Source organism: Malaclemys terrapin, chromosome 1 (assembly GCF_027887155.1).
Source record: "Malaclemys terrapin pileata isolate rMalTer1 chromosome 1, rMalTer1.hap1, whole genome shotgun sequence".
Lineage (NCBI taxonomy): Eukaryota > Metazoa > Chordata > Testudines > Emydidae > Malaclemys > Malaclemys terrapin.
Window position 1 is genome coordinate 144855457 of NC_071505.1, and position 22554 is coordinate 144878010.

A 22554-nucleotide genomic window follows, 5' to 3' on the forward strand; every position below is an offset into this window, starting at 1 on the left:
TCATGAAACAAAGTATTGGTTATGGCAGTTTAACTACCTCTAAGTCCTAGTCTACAGTAGGAAAATGTGCCATGTTAGAAAATGTATTAACTAACGTTTTCTAACACGTTTTAACTGACAAGATTTTTCTCTTAGTTTGGACAAGGACAATTGTTGTATTTAAAGAGGTGTTAGCCGGTTGTGTTTAACCCAGCTTATGTATCAACCCACATTTCTAAACATAGCTTGTTCCTGTCAACACTGAGTGTTAAGTTGTTTAACACAGTATGTTACTTAAAAGATGTTAGCTAACACACTTTCATACAAGCTTGGTTTTCTGAGTGTAGACATGGGATGGTAGTCTTCATGGTGTATTTCAGTTTTTAGAGACTATGCTGATAATTGCTCACAGGAGGAAAAATTAGCATCAACTGTGCTTGTTTTTGTGGTGGAGGAACCTGATCATGGAGTACCGTGGAAATTAAAAGACTTTATACAACGATTATATCTGTTACCATCCCTTCTTCCAATCAGAGTTGTTCTACATTTACTCCTAGGTGTTACAAATGCAAATGTTGTACTATGGGAAAATAATAAAATAACATACTTGATTTACAGTGTCTTGTTTTAGCAGCTAGTTCCTTGGCTTAAAATTGTGCAGACTTGTATAATCCTTTGTTTAGTCACAAAACTTTTATTAAGTACTTGTTTGGTGAACAGTGACCTATTATCTTTCAGGTAGCGGTATCTGTCACATCTGGATGTCTCCCAGGCTTTCTTGGGGAAGATACATGCAGAGTTCTGCAGTATCTGTAGCTTGAGGAGAGAGGGTTTTTTCAGTGCATCGGGCCAAATTCACTTTTCTGCTCTATCCCCTTTGTGCTGGAAGGATGGATGATTTTATGGTTAAAGCACAGAAACTGGGAGTATGAACAGCTGTATTCTCTTCCCAGCTATGCAGTAGATTCCCTGTATGATCTTGGGAAAATTATTCAAGGCCTCCATTTTCCCCACCTATAAAATGGAATTAATATGGATTATTCATAGATTTCAGGGCCATTATGACCATTTAGTCTGACCTGCATAATACACGATACAGAACTTCATCCATTGATTATTCATGAAGCCCATAACCTCAGGTAGAGCATATTTTCATTAATGTTTGTAAGGCACAGTTATGTGGTGATAGTCATAATTGAAATGCCTAAATATAAATAAAATATTCAGCTGAACCTTCCCTGAAAGTTTGGACTTCCAGTTTACTAAAATGGATCTTCAGATATTTTATATTGGGATAATATTTGGATGGGGAGAGATGAGTCTGGGATTTGAATAGTGAACTCTTACATAGAAAACAAAGGACTGGGTCGTTCATGGCAGTATGAAAACTGCTAGACCTTGAAGAAAATCTTTCATACTGTATCCTAAGTTCTTTTGTATTATCCTGGGTAGCCTAGTTTCCTTTTGTTTTTACTTTATAGTTGTATTTTTATCATTTCATTAATTGACTCCTGTTTTAATTGTTATACATCAATTATATTGTACGAGTGCTTTATTTCAGTGTGTTCATTTATGTTGACATCATTATTACCTAGAATTAGTTATGTAAAAGTGGTTATCCCTTTCTTTTTAAAATAACATTAATAAAATGACTTGAAAAAAATATTTGTACCTTTCTAGCATAAGAACAACAAAATGGTACAGATGTCTAGTCAAAATTGTCACATGCACATATCAGAACACGTAAAGCACTGCATTTTAGAAAGATGATTTACATGTTATAGGTTTATTACTACACTGAGATTGAATGTTCTTGCATTTTTGATCCATTTTTGAGGCAGACTCTTCAGTGATTGCAAAACCAGCATCATAATTACATGTTGAGGTTTTCTGGGTATGTTTGTGGAGCTTTTTCCTCTATCATAGAGTCTGACTCATTCTTCTCTGCTTTGAGAATCTCTCCCTTATGCTCACCATCATGTTGATTGATTGGTTCTTCTTTACATAGCATGGAGTCTGAGTTCTGTTCAACGTATATGTTGAAATCAGTCAATTCTTCTGTCACTACAATGGAGTTATCTAGCTGTTCTTCATTGAATGTGAAATTGATCCGTTTTTCTTCCCTTTCTTGTTGACACACTTGTGTATTTGAATCTCTTGGGGTATCTGGATAGCTGATCTCTGAGGAAGGACAAGATAAGTCCTCTGTAAAACCACTGCCTGTCCAAAAAATTGTGAGTTCTTTGCGCAGAAGAGCAACAACCAGGCTAGTGGTAAGCGTAAAGGGCACCAAGTAGAGGAGAGCTGGCTGACCTGTTTGTATTAATGCTGACACTACAAAGGTCACCAGGAGGCCAGAGCTATAAGCTATGGTAGAAGCTACAAAATAGACTCTGGAGGAGTGCACCTGAACATCAAATCTGTGGCAGTAGGCTATCAGGAAACCAGGAATTACAATGTCACCAAGGCCAAGGATAGTAAAGGGGCTGTCATTAAAGGTTGATGCAGAGGATAATGTTGGAACCTTCAACAAAAAAGGGATCTTTTCACGACTGACAGAGTCAGATGGTCCGAGAGCTGCCACTTCCATTATGCTCTCCCCAGACTTGGTTAGAAAAGGAGTGATAAATACGAAAAACACATCATAGACCAAAAGAGCGGCTAGAAACAAACTGCAGTTCTTCAAGGTAGGCATGCGGATTGTTTTTAGAACATAAAGGCAGATAGAGATTCCTAAAAAATCTTGCAGGACCCAGGCCCACTGATCCTCATTTCTGAAGATCATCCATGTGATAGTGATGGAGACAGAAAATCCTGCCAGGAACAATGTCCTAACTTGTGGACCATTGTGAAAATATGGTAAATGGAGTTTGTATTCTCCAAATGGGAGTTTGCTCACAGAGGGAGACAAACAACTGTAAAGCCCAATGGATGCATATAAGCTAAAAAATCCTATCATTATATTCACCAAGTTATCGTAGAAGTAGTAGAGAGCAAGCAGCATGAAGGAGGACATTATTACACTTGCACAGATAAAGAGGACATCAGGGTCAATTGTTACATCATCAAAATCTTCTTCATTTTTGCATCTGCACTTCATGTATTGCTGCCTTTTCTTCTCTATGTTTCCTGCCCAGTAGCCTCCAGTGGTGACTGTGCCTACAGCAAGGATGAACATGATCCCCGTATTGTATCTCAAGAGCCTGCCCAAGTGTTTGAAGAATAAATAGATTATGTCCATGTCACTGAGCAGATTTACAGGAGTAATGCTCTCCTCACAGTGACCCCAGTTGTGGCCCAATCCACTGCCTCCTGTGAGGGATATTGGGGCATCTCCACCAAGGATTAATAGCACTTGTGTTCCATTTATTCTCTGGAGTCTGCCGTTCTCAAAGAAGTTGCAGTTACCCTTCCTCACTGAGGCGATTCTAGTGCTGAGTCCCCCACCATCACAATCCTCCTCGCCAAAGGAGGAAGGAAGACAACACAAGGTTGAGTAAGTTAGGTCCTGATGTGGCTGAAGCCATTTGGTTTTTCCACTCTTATCCTGCAGTGATTGCACCCAGTGAGAAGGGAAGAGGAAGCAGTAATCCCCTCCCTTCTCTGGAATGACTCTGATGACTCCAAGGTGCTGAGCAAGCACATGTGGACTAAGAAGCAGTAGGAGGCAGGACAGCAGCAGTGTCATCTTCTTTTCTGGGTTCTGCAGGTTGCCTTCTCTCACCACACTCCCTGTCACATAGAAAGCTTTTCTCCTTGTGGTGAGACATCCACTCCTCCACCTATTACATAATAAACTGTGGCCCCATGGAGATGAGCCCCGCCCTCTGTCTGTTACATAGCAAACCCCTCCTCCTCCCAGTCTGGGAGAGTCTCCATCCTGTTATATGACAAGCCTGTCCCCTTCCCCATGGATACAAACCCCACCCTGTCTGTTACATTGCGAGCTCTGTAACCTCGCCCTGGAGACAAGTCCTGCTGTGCCTGTTATATTGCAAGTCCTACCATCTGCCCATGGAGACAAGTTCTGGCTTTTGCTATCACACAGCAAGCTCCTTCCTCTCCCCAAGCAGCCTAAGAAGCTCTGCCCCTGCCTTCTTCTCATGTAGTTGTAGAGGCAGAGTGGCTAGTTCTTGTGGTTTTATCACCAATCTTGTGATTTCAGATTTTGTTTAAAATACTTCATAATTTCAGGAGCAACTGCCTTGTAAATAGGGTGACCAAATGTCCTGATTTTATAGGGACAGTTCTGATTTTGGGGTCTTTTTCTTATATAGGCTCCTATTACCCCCCCCCCCCCCCGTCCCGATTTTTCACATTTGCTGTCTGGTCACCCTACTTGTACACATTTAACTTTAGTAAAAATTGCTGCCATCTATCATTGTTTCCAGGATGTTTGCTTCTGGCTCCTCCTGTTTTGCATGTGATAAAACCTAAGAGGGAGAGTGTATATAGAGCATGAGAGGGAGGAGACATATTGGGAGAAAGAAAGCAGGGCAAGAGAGTATTTTGAGAGACTCAGGCATGGGAAAGTGGGGGACATATAAAAAGTAGGTGAGTGACCAGGAAATTGAAGGAGCAGAAGAGAGGTGGTTAGCAGAACCTTAAGTTCCAAAAAGTGGTGTTACATGGGTTCCTTTTACTTGTTTCTCTGCAGAACTAGGTCAGACACCCAGATTTTACCCAAATGAGGGGCTGCTCAGGAGCCTCCTGACTGCATAAGACTGGCATAAACTTGAACAGATTTGTAATAAGAGAACTGTACTATTCATTGTGTATATTGTCTTTTGGGCTAGCATCAGTGTTGTGAGTGTTCACAAAATGTGTGGCAGTGACAATAGCCTTCCTGCGCAGACAGGGAGTGCATGTATTACTCTAGACATAATACAGTAGTAGTTATTTCAGTGAGATCTAGGTGTCCCCCTTCATGAGATGCTCAATTAATTTGGCCTTGCACAAGGACCTCTGCCCCATCAATAGCTTAGCCTTTAAAATTCGTATAGACTCACTGAAACAACAAGGAGTCTGGTGGCACCTTAAAGACTAACAGATTTATTTGGGCATAAGCTTTCGTGAGTTAAAACCTCACTTCTTCGGATGCATCCGAAGAAGTGAGGTTTTAACTCACGAAAGCTTATGCCCAAATAAATCTGTTAGTCTTTAAGGTGCCACCAGACTCCTTGTTGTTTTTGTAGATACAGACTAACACGGCTACCCCCTGATAATAGACTCACTGATTTGTCTTTGTGATCTCACCCTTTTTGCCAAGTAAAATCAGCAGGTTGTATATATCCCACTGGGTTAACTGACAGAATGACTGGGGGGCCATTTGTAACAGTTTTGGGGTAATAGCATCTGTAACACCCTGCTCCGGGGCCCCCTCCAGGAGTGCCACATCAGGTCTCAGATCGCCAGCTGTCACCTCTCTCTAGGTGGGGACCCATATCCCACTCCCTTATACTGTGTAATACCCTCAGCAAGGCAGTTTGTCTAAAGGCCAGCACCTGTCCATTGCTTTCCTTCTGAGGGCTGTGTACAACCCCTCCCCCTCCACAAATGTACCAAAACTGGTAATTGCAGAGTTAAGGTGATACTGCCCCACATCGCAACCACTCGTCTCCACCTCCGATTTGGAAGCTAGCAGCTTGTTGCATCATTCTTTTGAGAGTGGGGAATATTTTCCTTTGGTCACATGTGTGAACTGTAGAAAAGTAATTTAAGGATGTGCTGTAATTCATTATTAGACTCTTTAATTGTGATTGTGCAACCAGTAAGTAATGAGGGAAAGCTTAGCGTGACACCACTGTGATTTCTGTCAACCAGTAGAAATTGCTCACTGTCAGTACTGTTATACGGACCATGTTGAGGATCCTGTTGGAATGTATGAATGGGAGTCCTGATTTGGAGTAGTGGTGGGCACAGAGAAAGTGGCAGATTTTTGTTAGACATAGGTAAGGTGCTGTAATGTTCTTAGTTTCTCTTTCTATCCATACAAAAACAGAGTTAAATTTTGTGGTTGAACTGTGTGCTATGTCACCTTAACTCTACATTTCCTGTTGTTCTAGTATTTATGTGTCTGTGTAGGGGGGTTATTGTAACTCTAATTTTCTTTTAATGGATTACTTGGGAGAACCTTAACTCTGCATTTCCTGTTTTTCCAAGATTTGAATTTGGGGAATTAAAGTCTCATGTTTAGCATGAGTAGCTAAGGACACTTAACTGTACATTTAACAGTTTTTGTGTTTAAATTTTGTTATATTTTAAGCTTGTGGTATCATTTTTGTCATGAATAATGACCATTCAATTATATAGTCCATGCAGTGTTAATTCTGTCATTTTCTGCATATGCACTATGAGGTAGCTTACATGATCACATATTATTAAAACAACGAGGAGTCCGGTGGCACCTTAAAGACTAACAGATTTATTTGGGCATAAGCTTTTGTGGGTAAAAAACATCTGAAGAAGTGGGTTTTTTACTCACGAAAGCTTATGCCCAAATAAATCTGTTAGTCTTTAAGGTGCCACTGGGCTCCATATTGTTTTTGTGGATACAGACTAACACGGCTACCTTTCAGATACTTGACACATATTATCAGTTCCACAAAGTCCCCTATTTCATTCATTGCATAGGGTGGGCAATGCATGGTACCTCAGGTGCCAGTGCTCAAATGCTTACTTGATTTAGTGTTTCTTTTTTATTAATTCAATGTGTGGCTTCATGCCTTATTTACTGCACACAACCCAAACCCTTTATTCTTGGACTTTTCTGTGGTGTTCATTAACATGGTATCTGAGCTCCTCATAAACATTAATGAAATTATCTCCATAACATCCCTGTGAGAAATGGAGATATTATCTCCATTTTACACATGGAGAACTGAGTTATGGACAGGTTTATGGACAAAATATTCAAAAGTGTCCATTAATTAGGTTTCAGAGTAACAGCCGTGTTAGTCTGTATCCGCAAAAAGAAGAACAGGAGTACTTGTGGCACCTTAGAGACTAACAAATTTATTAGAGCATAAGCTTTCGTGGACTACAGCCCACTTCTTCGGATGCATATAGAATGGAACATATATTGAGGAGATATATATACACACATACAGAGAGCATAAACAGGTGGGAGTTGTCTTACCAACTCTGAGAGGCCAATTAATTAAGAGAAAAAAAACTTTTGAAGTGATAATCAAGCTAGCCCAGTACAGACAGTTTGATAATAAGTGTGAGAGTACTTACAAGGGGAGATAGAGTCAATGTTTGTAATGGCTCAGCCATTCCCAGTCCTTATTCAAACCGGAGTTGATTGTGTCTAGTTTGCATATCAATTCCAGCTCAGCAGTCTCTCTTTGGAGTCTGTTTTTGAAGTTTTTCTGTTGTAATATAGCCACCTGCAGGTCTGTCACTGAATGACCAGACAGGTTAAAGTGTTCTCCCACTGGTTTTTGAGTATTTTGATTCCTGATGTCAGATTTGTGTCCATTAATTCTTTTGCGTAGAGACTGTCCGGTTTGGCCAATGTACATGGCAGAGGGGCATTGCTGGCACATGATGGCATATATCACATTGGTAGATGTGCAGGTGAATGAGCCCCTGATGGTATGGCTGATGTGATTAGGTCCTATGATGATGTCACTTGAATAGATATGTGGACAGAGTTGGCATCGGGGTTTGTTACAAGGATAGGTTCCTGGGTTAGTGGTTTTGTTCAGTGATGTGTGGTTGCTGGTGAGTATTTGCTTTAGGTTGGGGGGTTGTCTGTAAGCGAGGACAGGTCTGTCTCCCAAGATCTGTGAGAGTAAAGGATCATCTTTCAGGATAGGTTGTAGATCTCTGATGATGCGCTGGAGAGGTTTTAGTTGGGGGCTGAAGGTGACAGCTAGTGGTGTTCTGTTATTTTCTTTGTTGGGCCTGTCTTGTAGGAGGTGACTTCTGGGTACTCGTCTGGCTCTGTCAATCTGTTTTTTCACTTCAGCAGGTGGGTATTGTAGTTTTAAGAATGCTTGATAGAGATCTTTTAGGTGCTTGTCTCTATCCGAGGGATTGGAGCAAATGCGGTTATATCTTAGAGCTTGGCTGTAGACAATGGATCGTGTGGTGTGTCCTGGATGGAAGCTGGAGGCATGTAGGTAAGTGTAGCGGTCAGTAGGTTTCCGGTATAGAGTGGTATTGATGTGACCATCGCTTATTAGCACAGTAGTGTCCAGGAAATGGACCGCTTGTGTGGATTGATCTAGGCTGAGGTTGATGGTGGGATGGAAATTATTGAAATCATGGTGAAATTCCTCAAGGGCTTCTTTTCCATGGGTCCAGATGATGAAGATGTCATCAATGTAGCGCAAGTAGAGTAGGGGCGTTAGGGGACGAGAGCTAAGGAAGCGTTGTTCTAAGTCAGCCATAAAAATGTTGGCATATTGTGGGGCCATGCGGGTACCCATAGCAGTGCCGCTGACTTGAAGGTATATATTGTCCCCAAATGTGAAATAGTTGTGGGTGAGGACAAAATCACAAAGTTCAGCCACCAGGTTAGCTGTGACATTATCAGGGATACTGTTCCTGATAGCTTGTAGTCCATCTTTGTGTGGAATATTGGTGTAGAGGGCTTCTACGTCCATAGTGGCCAGGATGGTGTTTTCTGGAAGATCACCGATAGATTGTAGTTTCCTCAGGAAGTCAGTGGTGTCTCGAAGATAGCTGGGAGTGCTGGTAGCGTAGGGTCTTAGGACAGAGTCTACATAACCAGACAAGCCTGATGTTAGGGTGCCAATGCCTGAGATGATGGGGCGTCCAGGATATCCAGGTTTATGAATCTTGGGTAGCAAATAGAATACCCCTGGTCGGGGTTCTAGGCATGGTGCCTCAATAGTTGGAGGCCTAACTTGACACACCTAGAGTCTGATTTTTCAGCTTTCAGTTGCTGCTGTGAGTGCTTAGCGTTTCTGAAAATCAAACCCTTAGTGTATGAAGTTTGGGTACCCAGAAAATAAAGAACACACAGTTAGTGGTAACCTCTGAAAATTCTGTTTTAATTGAATTGCCCAGCATCAAATAGGAAGTCTATAGTATAGCCAAGTACAGAATCTATGTCTCCTGGATTCCAATCAGTGACTTAACTGTAAAACCATTCTTTCTCTTCCTGCAGAGCTCTTCCTGTTGGAGTACACAGAACTTCAGTTTCAACTATTTGTTAGGCAGCCGAAGAATGCTGGCTATCAGGATTCTTGCGTTTTACTACTAGTTTTTGGAAGGGAGTAGTATCTAGTGAGCAGAGGAATTAGGACTCCTAGGTGATATTTATTTTTTAATGATACTTTTCCTTTACCTATAGCTGTTGGCCTCAGAGTGCTTTGTGACGATGGGTTATGCAAGAATAATCATATTTGCAGACAGCATAACAAAGCAAATAGATTTTGTCTATTATTCTTGAGAGACAATGTGGCTATATGGATGAGATTTTCACCTGCCATGTTAGAGATGTTAGTTTTATTCCAGCTACACACGTGTGACATGGTCCGCCTTCTGTTGTTCATTTGCGAGATGGGAGACTCTTCGCTTCTCCCTAAAGTAGGGGTAAGTCTTCCTCAAGAAGGCAGCTTGTAAACTCCATAGAATTATAAGTAATAATGGGCTAATGGGGGCTAGATCCTCCGCGAGTGTAAGTCTGTGGAGGCCCATTCAAGTCAAATGAATCTGCCCCCATGGTCTCGTTGCTCCGAGTCTGGTGCTCCTTCACATAGACCAAAGGATATTTTGATATTGAAAGCAATGGTGGTGGTTCCATTTTGCCCATGTTTACTGTGGATGAGGGGCTCTCTCTAAAGCACTCTCAAGGGATGCAGTATCAGCTCTACTCTTGATTGCAGTTTCTCTGTCTGGTGAACTTTGTGTGGATCATTAGCAGGCAGTGATAACCCTCCTTATATCGCAGCAATCTGAAGATGGTTAATTGGAGCTAATGTTCCAGAAAAGAACATCAAATCTCTTATTTTCTGTACTTGGGTGCTCCCAAAACCAATGAAGGGCATAATGCTGATCCAGTGGAGTTCACTGATGTGTGTTTGCCTGTACTCCATGTACTTTTTAAGTTAAAAGTGAGCACATAAAGGTATAAGAACTTGCAAACAGAATGCCAGTCAGTTATGGGAGATCCATAGTTCAGGAACCCCTCATTCAATTTGCATGAAACGTGATAGAAAACTTTTACATTTGCTCTAGAAGCACCTTCCTGATTTTCAACCCCATAAGTCTTTATTTGCAGATTTTAGAGGGGAGTGAAAAATAGAGGGCTTATAATAGGAACTGGGCTACAGCCTTAATTAACTATGAAAAGTCTACTGGCTGCTCCATAACGAGGACAAATAATAGAAAGTTGTTCAAATCCATTGTTTCATGGTGTCATCAGCTCTCTCTCTTGGGAAGCCTGTCTTCCATTATTTTCATCTCTCAGGTCAGGTGAGAATTAATCACTTCCTTTTATCACTACAAGGACTCTTTCTGTCTGATTGAACCTGGATTCTGAGTTTCAACCTCAAAAGCTTTTGGCTAGAAATGGAATACTTGAAACTTTAATCCCCTCCCTCTGCATTTTGACAAACAAATTCCTTCCTCGATTGTTTGGCATATCCTGCTCTGAACTGCTAGAAAATTGTTTGTCAGGTATTTCCTTTAGAACTTTGAGAGTTTTGTTGAATACTGTTTTGTAATCCCCTTTGATTTTAACTATGTTTTAAGGATATTGTCAAATTACAGATAGATATTCTCTCAGAATATACATTTCCAGAATTACTGGCTACTTAGTAAAAAGCTTCATGTGGAATTTCTAAACTAATAAATCAGCTCTAGCTTGTTTGGCACAAAGAATGGATTGTCCGGAGAGATAAAGAACTGCTTAAACTCACCCCCTCAACCCAGAATTCTTGTTTTTTCTTACAAGGTGGAACTTTGTGGATCATAAAAACTCCAAATTTGATTGATAAAACCAAATAAAGAAACCCCAGCAGCAGCAAACAAGTAAAACACTAAAAAAATGCCCTAAAATAACAGAACCCTAGTAATGGATAGACGGTCATTCTTTACATATGATACAAGCCTGAAATCGTATGAAATTTACACCATAGCATATTGCTATGTTTAAAAAATAGTATTATGTAAAAAGAACAAAGCAAACTTTATTTTAGTGGTATTTGCATGCATGTAGGAGGATGAGGGCTATATGCCATCCTAACAAAGTATTCTCATCTACTTTATTTATTAACATCATAAAAGGGATGATTTATCATTTTATTTTCTCTGAACTAGGCTACTTATATTAAATCTACACAACATAAAAAGCCCAATTATTTATTGTGTTTACCTTTGCTGGCCTCAGATATAAAACAGTTCTTTTATGTGATTGTCTTTTCTTATTTTGATAACCATCATCAAAGTGGCATCTCTTTCTGGGTGAGTTGATAATAAAATTCAGGTGGATAAATTCACCCTGAAAGCTGTCATTGAAAATAGAGGAATAGGGATGTGGAATACCTGATAGGCTATTCACAGATAATCAAAACAATCCTTTTCCAGAAGATTGATATGCAGTGTGTCTTTTGTTCAGGTTTCTTAAAGAAACTTATGGTGATGCATGCCAGTGAAATGGAATGAACCTTTTTGTCCTACAACTGACTTGAATATGTAAAGTACAGCCCTTCAGTCAGTGAAACAGCATGTTTCATGAACTGTTTGCAGACAGCAGGCTTGGCTTTCCCTTAGAAGGGGCTTATCTGCACTAATAGTTTACCAAAAAGTTGAAATACAGAGGAGAGAATTACATTGTGGATATCCCATCATATAAAGATTAGATTTCACTATATTGCCAAGAAATGAGCTCTGTGTTCTTAAGTGGTCATGAGAGCTCTGTTACTCTCTGATGTGACAATTCCCTACTGGCAATTTCACATTTTTTTCATAAATGTCAGACCCCAGACACACATGCACACAAAACAGTACAGATTGTAATGCCAATCCTTAGCCATTTCATATGTACTGGACTTTTCATAAATGGGAATATTGAGTAGGAGTAGGGAAATTATATTACCTCTATACTTGATACTGGTGCAGCCCCTACAGGAATACTGTGTCCAGTTCAGGCATCCACAATTCAAGAAGGATGTTGATAAATTGGAGAGGATTCAGAGCAGAGCCTTGAGAATGATTCATATATTCCAGCCTGAGAAGGGACCTCTGAGATCATCTTGTCGGATTTCCTGTGTGCCACACGCCATAGAATTTCCCCCAAATAATTCCTAGAGCAGATCTTTTAGAAAAACATCCAATCTTAATTGAAAAATTGCCAGTGATGGAGAGAGAATGCACCACAGTCTTTGGTAAAGTGTTCCAATGGTTACTTACCGCGCTGTTAAAAAATGTATGCTTTATTTACAGGATTGGAAAACATGCCTTATAGTTATAGAGTCCAGGAGTGCAATCATTTAAGTTTAACCAAGAGCAGGTTAAGGGGTGACTTGATTACAGTCCTAAGTACCCAGATGGGGAACAAATATTTGATAATGGGCTCTTTTGTATAGTACACAAAGGTATAACAAGATCTAGTGTCTGGATATTAAAGCTAGACAAATTCAGAATGCTAATAAAGGCACGAGAGCCTGGGAGCAATTAAGCCTGGGAGCAATTTACCCAGGGTTATGGTAGATTCTCAATCACTGGCAATTTTAAAATTCAGATTAGATGTTTTCTAAAAGATATGCTATAGTTCAAACAGGGGTCACTGAGATCATCTAGTCTCACCTCCTGCACGATCACAGTGATCCCTTCTGACCTCATAGATTCCAAGGACAGAGGGGGCCATTGTGATCATCCTATAGAACACAGACCATAGAATTTCCCTGAAATAGTTCCTTTTTGAACTAAAAACATATCTTTTAGAAAACTGGTGACCAGTTTGCCTGTCGTAATTTGGAGCATATTCGCAGCTGCTTTAACTTAAACATGGCTGTCCCTGGCCTCAAAGGACTATTTCAGCATCTGAAGGTAGCTGGAACACAGTGGCACTTTGGCAATGTCTTCTGTTTCCTTGGTCATACCCCCTACAACAAGAGCTGCAAGGGTGATGGTGTAGTTCTGTTACAGTTGGTTCGCATCATGGGTATTCCTGAGTGGAGGGGATGGGACATTGGGAAGTAGGACGTGGGTTTGAGTGGCACGAGGATTGGGGTAGACTAGGGGCAGGAGCACCTGTCAGTCCCACATTTTCCCTTCCCATGTCTGTGCCAACATATGAGGGGCTCCTGCCCCTCCAGGGGGGCTGAGTCCCCCCTCATATGAAGAGGCCTTGCTTCTCTGAGGGTGTCTGAGCCCTTTCACTGCCCCCAGTGTGTGCCAGGTTCTGAGGGGCATGTGTCCAGCTACAAGCATTGGACCCTTTCCCTGTGAGCTGAGTTCTGGGTGGGGAGCTGAGAAGAGGCATACTTTGTGCATACCACAGCATCAAAAGCATGCGGGAGGGGGATGGGAACATGCACTGAGATGAATTGAGCAGGTCACACATCTCAGAGCTATTTTTGCAGGTAGTAGTCACCTCCATGGGGTATTCTCATTCAGTTGAGAACATCTCATTACAATGAATGGGCCATTTCACATCGTTCAGGCCCCCCTATGCTGCAAATGGATGTATACAGGAGTCCTTTCCCTTCATTGTGCTTCTGTCCTTCCTGCTTAAAGAACAATGCTTCGGAGTCCTCTATAGTCCACATGCTTGTGTGGATTTTCTTGAAATTTGCTATGCCTTGTTGGAGTGCAGAAAATATTGGATCATTTGGGCTGTGGTCCAAAAATAGGCATTTTGAAAAAAGATTCTAGTGGAGTCTTTTTGATGCATGTCAAAATGTCTCATTTAGTATTGTTGTAGCTGTTTTGGTACCAAGATATTAGAAAGACAAGATAGGGAAGGTAATTATTGGATCAGCTTCTGTTGGTGAGAGAGACAAGCTTTTGAGCTTACACAGAGATCTTCTTCAGGTCTGGAAAATATATATAATATATATTTCACCCACCTTTGGAGGACCCAAATTGCATATGACATTTAAGAACATATTCACTTTTTAGCTTGCATAGATTTGCAGACTGAAAGGATTATAGTGCATGTATGCCAATCAAGAAAAAAAAGTGAGAGGATTTCTATGCAGCCACTTTGTGCTTGCCTATGTATAGGGCCCTGCTGCTGGTGCGGCGCTGCCTTTAGAGCTGGGTACCTGGTCAACAGCCACTGCTCTCCAGCCGCCCAGCTCTGAAGGCAGTGCAGAAGTAATAGTGGCAATACTTGCAACCCCCCTGTAACTCCTTTTTTGGGTCAGGACCCCCAATTTGAGAAACACTGGTCTCCCCCATGAAATCTGAATAGTAGAGGGTAAAAGTACACAAAAGACCAGATTTTACGGTCTGTGACGCATTTTTCATGGCTGTGAATTTGGTAGGGCCTTACCTATGTAGTTCAAGACAATGTGCTTACACCAGGGTTCCTGGTGAACAGCCACCACTGACATTTCTAGTCCAAATCTTTATACAGCTGTGCAGTAAAGATGTAATAACTTATGTTGCTTGCTATGAGTTGTGTTTGTTATAGTATAACATGTTTTTATTTTATGGGGAGGTTTACTGTGAATACAGCAGAATAGTCAGTAGCCAATCTACCCAATTTTTTTGTTTTATTATGGGGACTGGCAGGAGCTGGAGGCAGAGAACTTTGTGAGGAGTAGGGAGGGGGAACAGGGAGCTACAGGGGGGCGGGAAATTAGGATGTTTGGTAGGCAGGCCTTGGATTGGTTGTTTGAAAAAATCTGTTTTACTAGCCCCAGGAGGGTGAGTCAGTGGAGAGGGAGGAGCAAGTGGCTACTTCCTGATCTCTGTGCAGATTAATGTGGTGTTTCCAGAGAGACAGTTTGGAACTAACAACACAGATACCTTGACCTCTGTGGGAAAAGAAGTGTGCGCTGGCCAGGGTTGTCAACATATAGATTCTGAGCAATTACAGATGTGATGTAGCTCTGAAAAAGGCAATCTCCATCCTAGAACATATTAGGCAAGGCATTTCCACTAGAGATAGAGAAGCATTAATGCATTGTATAAGGCACTGGTAAGACCTCATCTGGAGGTTTCACAAGTCTGGTCACCCATTTCAAGAAAGAGGAAGTCAAACTGGGACAAGTACAGAGAAGAGCTACTAGGATGATCAGAGGAATGGACAGCCTATCTTATGTGAGGAGACTGAAAGAGCTTGGCGTGTTCAGTCTAGCAAAAAAAAAGGTTGAGAGAGGATATGAGGCACAGCCTGAGGGCAAAGGGTGCCCTGATATCTAGCAGTGAGTTTCAGCTGTCCTGCCCAGCCCAGTGTACCCCAACTCGGTATTGTCATAATCTGTCTCTGAAAGATGTCATGTAATATGTCAATGGAAAGCTCATAACTGACTGATTATTAGTATCATTGTGTAATATAGGTGCAAGTAACTGATGCAAAGTTATGGACATATAGTGAAATTGTAATTCTTAAAATATGTTTGCCAGACAAACAGGAGCTACCCCACCCTAAACAAAGGAATATGGTTTTTCCACCTGCAGTTACTTCCAGTATTTTGGAAAACAATGAGAATGCATTTACATTAGGGCTGTCAAATTATTTAAAAAATTAATCGTGATTAATCATGAGATTAAAAAAAGTCATAATTAATCCTTGTTTTAATCGCACTGTTAAATAATAATAGAATGCCATTTATTTAAATATTTTGGTTGCTTTCTACATTTTCAAATATATTGATTTAAGTTACAACACAGAATACAAAGTGTACAGTGCTGACTTTATGTTATTTTTTATTACAAATATTTGCACTGTAAAAAAGATAAACAAAATAAATATTTTTCAATTCACCTCATACAAGTACTGTAATGTAATCTCTTTTTATTGTGAAAGTGCAGCTTACAAATGTAGAATTTTTTTTGCATCACTGCATTCAAAAATAAAACAATGTAAAACTTTAGAGCCTACAACTCCACTCAGTCCTACTTCTTGTTCAGCCAGTCACCAAGAAAAACAAGTTTGTTTACATTTATGGAGATAATGCTGCCCACTTCTTATTTACAATGTCACTTGAAAGTGAGAACAGGTATTCACATGGCAGTGTTGTTGCTGGCGTTGCAAGATATTTACGTGCCAGATATGCTAAACATTCGTATTCCCCTTCATGCTTCGACCACCATTCCAGAGGGCGTTTACATGCTGATGATAGGTTCTGTTCGATAACAATCCAAAGCAATGCGGAATGACGCACATTCATTTTCATCATCTGAGTCACATAAAAAGCTGTTTCTGCATCAAGGTGTTGCTCTTTCAAGACTCTCTTGCAGCATGTTCCATACCTACTCCCTCTCAGATTTTGGAAGGCACTTTAAATTCTTAAACCTTAGGTTGAGTGCTGTGGCCATCTTTAGAAATCTCAAATTGGTACCTTCTTTGTCTTTTGTCAGATCTGCAGTGAAAGTGTTCTTAAATTGAACAACATATGCTGTGTCATCATCTGAGACTGCCATAACACGAAATATATGGCAGAATGAGGATAAAACTGCAGTGCAGGAGAGATACAATTCTCTCCCAAGGAGAGCAGTCACAGATTTAATTAACATGTATTTTTTTTAATGAGCGTCATCAGCATTAGAGACTTGTGTACTCTTCAGGGACTAATGCACCTGACCCAGTATTTGCAGTGACACCCCAAACAACATGTTCAAAACAGATTGGGATATATTAGTCAACTGGACCACAGCACTGGAAGTCCTTAGGTTAGCATAGAGAAATGAATGTTAAAGCATAGTCCATTCTGGTCAAGCCATAATTCATCAGTGAAGCTGTAGTGAACTCCATTTTCAGGTTCTGTCTCTCTCTTTCTGACTTCCTTCCTTAGGGTATGTCTACACTATGGGATTAATCCGAATATTACAGAATTCGAATTTTGGAAACAGATTGTATACAGTTGAATGTATGCGGCCACACTAAGCACATTAATTCGGTGGTGTGCGTCCATGTACCGGGGCTAGCGTCGATTTCCGGAGCGTTGCACTGTGGGTAGTTATCCCATAGCTATCCCATAGGTCCCGCAGTCTCCCCTGCCCATTGGAATTTTGGGTTGAGATCCCAGGGCCTGATGGGGCAAAAAACATTGTCGCAGGTAGTTCTGGGTACAGCCTCACCCCTCCCTCCATGAAAGCAACGGCAGACAACCATTTCGCACCTTTTTTCCTGGGTGAACACTGCAGACGCCATACCACGGCAAGCATGGAGCCCACTCAGCTCAAGACAGCAGTCATGAACATTGTAAACACCTTGCACATTATCGTGCAGTTTATGCTGAACCAGGATCAGAAAAACGAGGCAAGGAGGAGGCGGCGACGGCAGCGCGGCAACGAGAGTGATGAGAACATGGACATGGACACAGAATTCTCTCAAACCTCGGGCCCCGGCGCTTTGGAGATCATGTTGTTGATGGGGCAAGTTCTATCCGTGGAACGTTGATTCTGGGCCCGGGAAACAAGCACAGACTGGTGGGACCGCATAGTGTTGCAGGTGTGGGACGATTCCCCAGTGGCTGCGAAACTTTTGCATGTGTAAGGGCACTTTCATGGAACTTTGTGACTTGCTTTCCCCTGCCCTGAAGCGCCAGAATACCAAGATGAGAGCAGCCCTTACAGTTGAGAAGTGAGTGGCGATAGCCCTGTGGAAGCTTGCAACGCCAGACAGCTACCGGTCAGTCGGGAATCAATTTGGAGCGGACAAATCTAGTATGGGGGCTGCTGTGATGCAAGTAGCCAAAGCAATCACTGAGCTGCTGCTACCAAAGGTAGTGACTCTGGGAAATGTGCAGGTCATAGTGGATGGCTTTGCTGCAATGGGATTCCCTAACTGTGGTGGGGCGATAGATGGAACCCATATCCCTATCTTGGTACTAGAGCACCAGGGTACCCAGTACATAAACTGCAAGGGGTACTTTTCAATGGTGATGCAAGCACTGGTGGATCACAAGGGACATTTCACCAACATCAACGTGGGCTGGCCGGGAAGTGTTCATGACTCTCACGTCTTCAGGAACACTACTCTGTTTAAACGGCTGCAGCAAGGGACTTACTTCCCGGACCAGAAAATAACCGTTGGGGATGTTGAAATGCCTATAGTTATCCTTCGAGACCCAGCCTACCCCTTAATGCCATGGCTCATGGAGCCATACACAGGCAGCCTGGACAGTAGTCAGGAGCTGTTCAACTACAGGCTGAGCAAGTGCAGAATGGTGGTAGAATGTGCATTTGGACGTTTAAAAGGTTGCTGGCGCACGTTACTGACTTGCTCAGACCTGAGCCAAACCAATATCCCCATTGTTATTGCTGCTTGCTGTGTGCTCCACAATATCTGTGAAAGTGAGGGGGAGACCTTTATGGAGGAGTGGGAGGCTGAGGCAAATCGCCTGGCAGCTGATTACGCGCAGCCAGACACCAGGGCGATTAGAAGAGTACACCAGGAAGCGCTGCACATCAGAGAAGCTTTTGAAAACCAGTTTCATGACTGGCCAGGCTACCGTGTGAAAGTTCTGTTTGTTTCTCCTTGATGAACCCACCCCCTTTATTGATTCATTCTCTGTAAGCAACCCACCCTCCCCCTTCGATCACAGCTTACTTTCAAAGGAAATAAAGTCACTATCGTTTAAAAATCATGTATTCTTTATTAATTGATTATAAAAAGAGGGAGAGAACTGACAAGGTAGCCCGGGTGGGGTTTGGGAGGAGGATCGGAGGGAAAGAAAAGGCCACTAAAAAAAGGTTAAAATAATGACAGCCTTTTGCTTGGGCTGTCCACTGGGGTGGAATGGGAGGGTGCATGGAGCCTCCCCCCCGCGCGTTCTTACACGTCTGGGTGAGGAGGCTATGGAACATGGTGAAGGGGGAGGGTGGTTATACAGGGGCTACAGCAGCAGTCTGTGACCCTGCTGCCATTCCTGAAGCTCCACCAGACACCGGAGCATGTCTATTTGCTCACGCAGCAGTCCCAGCATTGCATCCTGCCTCCTCTGATCTTCCTGCCGCCACCTCTCATGTCGAGCGTCTCTCCTCTCTTCACGTTGGTCCCTTCTGTCTTCACGTTGGTTCCTCATGTTGGTCCCTCCTGTCCTCACGTTCACTGGCATCTATCCTGTACTTTGATACCGTGTCCTTCCACTCATTCAGATGAGCTCTTTCATTGCGGGTGGATTCCATGATTTCTGTGAACATCTCGTCTCGCGTCCTCTTTTTCCAACGCCTTATCTGAGATAGCCTTCGGGACGGAGGAGGGAGGCTTGAATAATTTGCAGCTGCTGGAGGGAGGGAGGGAAAAAAGGGAGAGAAGTATTTAAAAAGATCCATTTTACAGAACAATGCTTATACTCTTTCACGGTGAACAACACTATTCACATTACATAGCACATGTGATTTCTGTGCAAGGTCGCATTTTGCATTTTAATATTGAGTGCCTGTGGCTTTGCTGTTAGAGATCACAGATGCAGGTCCGGGCAACAGAATTCGGCTTGCATGCGGCCATGGTAAGCCATTGTCTTTCGGCTTCTGCGTCCTCCTTTCCCACATACCAAGCAAAGCCCGTTGAGTGCTGCGGTTTTCCTGTTAACCTGCAGCAGCAGAAAACAAACTAACCCCCCCCTCCATCCAATTATCTGGGATGATCGCTTTATCCCTCCCCCCACCGCGTGGCTGGTATCAGGGAAGATGCTTGCTAGCCACAGGTGAAAAGCTCAGCGCCAGTCCCCCCTCCCCTCAGCGCTTGGCTTACTGAAGGGAAGGATTTCTTTTCAGCCACAGGCAAACAGCCCAGTAGGAAGGGCCACCTCTAGCCCCTTAATTAAATTCCCGTATTTCATCCAGGTTACCATGAGCAATATCACTCTCCTGAGGATTACACAGCGAGATAAAGAACGGATGTTTCTTGAATGCCAGCAAACACCGGGACCATATGCTGCCAGGCTTTGTCATGCAATGATACCAGATTACTTGCTACTAGCACAGCGTGGTCAAGTGTCCTACCATGGAGGACGGAATAAGGCTGCACTGCCCAGAAACCTTCTGCAAAGGCTTTTGGAGTACCTCCAAGAGAGCTTCATGGAGATGTCCCTGGAGGATTTCTGCTCCATCCCCAGACACGTTAACAGACTTTTCCAGTAGCTGTACTGCCCGCGAATGCATCCCAAGTCCTCAGGGCAAATTAATCATTAAAAAATGCTTGCTTTTAAACCATGTTTCATATTTTAAAAGGTAAACTCACCTGAGGTCCCTTCCATGGGGTCATGGTTTTGGTTACTGCCTTGGGAGGCTTGTCAGTTAGGCTGAGAAAAAGATCCTGGCTGTTGGGGAGAACGGAGTGTTGTGTGCTCTCTGCAAGCTCGTCGTCATCCTCCTCCTCCTTCCTGCAGAATCCTCAGGTGTGGCTGAGATTACCCCCGCCTTGGAATCCACTGTCAGAGGTGGGGTAGTGGTGCAGCCCCCTCTAGAATTGCATTCAGCTCAGCGTAGAAGCGGCATGTCTGTGGCTCTGACCTGGAGTGACCGTTTGCCTCCTTTGTTTTTTGATAGGCTTGTCTGAGCTCCTTAACTTTCACGCAGCACTGATCTGAGTCGCTATTGTGGCGTCTCTCCATCATGCCCTTGGAGATTTTTTCAAAAGTTTTGGCATTTCGTCTTTTCGAACGTAGTTCGGCTAGCACTGAATCCTCTCCCCATATAGCGATCAGATCCAGTACCTCCCATACGGTACATGCTGGTGCTCTTTTTCGATTATCAGATTGCATGGTTACCTGTGTTCTCCATGTTGAGCAAACAGGAAATAAAATTCAAAAGTTCGCGGGGCTTTTCCTGTCTACCTGGCCAGTGCATCCGAGTTCTGATTGCTGTCCAGAGCGGTCACTCCCGGAAGTCAATACCGTCGAATTGCGGCCACACTAACCCTAATTCGAAATGGCAATATCGATTTCGGCGCTACTCCCCTCGTCGGGGAGGAGTACAGAAATTCGATTTTAAGAGCCCTTTATTTTGAAACAGATGGCTTTGTTGTGTGGACGAGTGCAGGGCTAATTCGATTTAACGCTGATAAATTCGAATTAAATTCATAGTGTAGACCAGGCCTTAGTCAGTTCCCAGGTGAGAGAGCCCACAGTCTTTTTCCAGAGCCCTCACTTATTCTCCCATCTCACACCTCTTAGCCCTTTGTTCTTGAGTGGGGGTCTCTGCTCAGCTTCCCTACTGAGAGTATCAATCCCTGTTTCTCAAATTGTTTCTCTTGGACCCCTTGTTGATTTGGGTTGATTTCATTCATTTCCTTACTGACTCTATTCATTCTACCCAGGCAGAGATATGACACACAGACCTATGTTTCTTAGGCCTTGTCTATACTTCCAAGTTTTGTTGACAAAAGTGATGTCGACACTCAGAAATCTGCATAATAAAAGTTGGCAGAGCGCGTCCACAGTTGGGGCACTATCATCGACAGTGTGACCATTGCACTGTGGGTACCACAGTCCAGCTCGATACCATCTGTCGCTAGGTGTTGTGGGAAGGTGGAGCAGATCACGGCACATCTTGGGACCTGGCTCAATGTCCTGTGATGTATTGGTTTCTGTCCCAGCACTTGATGGGCTTCCGGCTTTCTTTCATGGCATTTTTCAATGGACCTTCTTTGCTGTGTACCCCGGCATCTTTATGAGAAGGGATGGATCCCGCATTACTCTCCTATGCTCTGTTAACTGTCATGAAGACATCGTGGATGGCAGTGCAGTTAATTGCAAAATTCCTAATTGAAGAAGACTCCCAGTTGCCTGACATGCTGTGTGATATGGATAGGAGCAAATTTAGATTGCTTTTGGCATTCGCAGAACAGCTGAACATGGTGGAACGTCATTTTTGGGCTTGGGAAACAAGCACTGAATGGTTGGATCATGTTGTCATGCAGGTGTGGGATGACAAGCAGTGGCTACAGAACTTTCGGATGGAGAAAGCCACCTTCCTAGAACTGTATGTGGAGCTCACCCCAGCACTGTGGCACAAGGACACCAGAGCTGTGTGTAGGTCCAGCTATCATTATGAAAGTTGTCTGAATGGGGTGGAGCCAAGGGGAAACCGAGAAGTCCTGGAAAGTGGAAAGGACTGCGCGGGTGGAGTTGGGGGGTGGGGGAGGCACGGAAAAGAGTTCTGAATGTGCTGCAGGAGCAGGGCCGGCTCCAGGTACCAGCGCAGCAAGCAGGTGCTTGGGGTGGCCAACGGAGGGGGCAGCACGTCCGGGTCTTTGGCAGCAATTCGGTGGCGGGTCCCTCAGTCCCTCTCAGAGGGAAGGACCTGCTGCCAAATTGCCGCCGAAGAAGAGGCAGCGGTAAAGCTGCCGCCGATCGCGGCTTGTTTTTTTTTTTTTTTTTTTTTTTTTGCCGCTTGGGGCCGCAAAAACGCTGGAGCCGGCCCTGTGCAGGAGAGGGCAGGCATGGATCTGCTCAGTCTGCAGCACTATTA

General features: G+C 43.1%; 2 protein-coding genes across 2 annotated transcripts in view; one reads left to right on the forward strand and one right to left on the reverse strand.

Moving 5' to 3' along the window:
* MAN1A2 (mannosidase alpha class 1A member 2) overlaps nt 1–22554 on the forward strand; it is a 320220-nt gene that overhangs the window by 181341 nt on the left and 116325 nt on the right. The window lies entirely within an intron of this gene.
* Nucleotides 1853–3667, reverse strand: LOC128844573 (signal peptide peptidase-like 2B). Its single transcript, XM_054042413.1, has one exon. The coding sequence runs from the start codon at nt 3665–3667 to the stop codon at nt 1853–1855; it is 1815 nt and encodes a 604-aa protein (XP_053898388.1).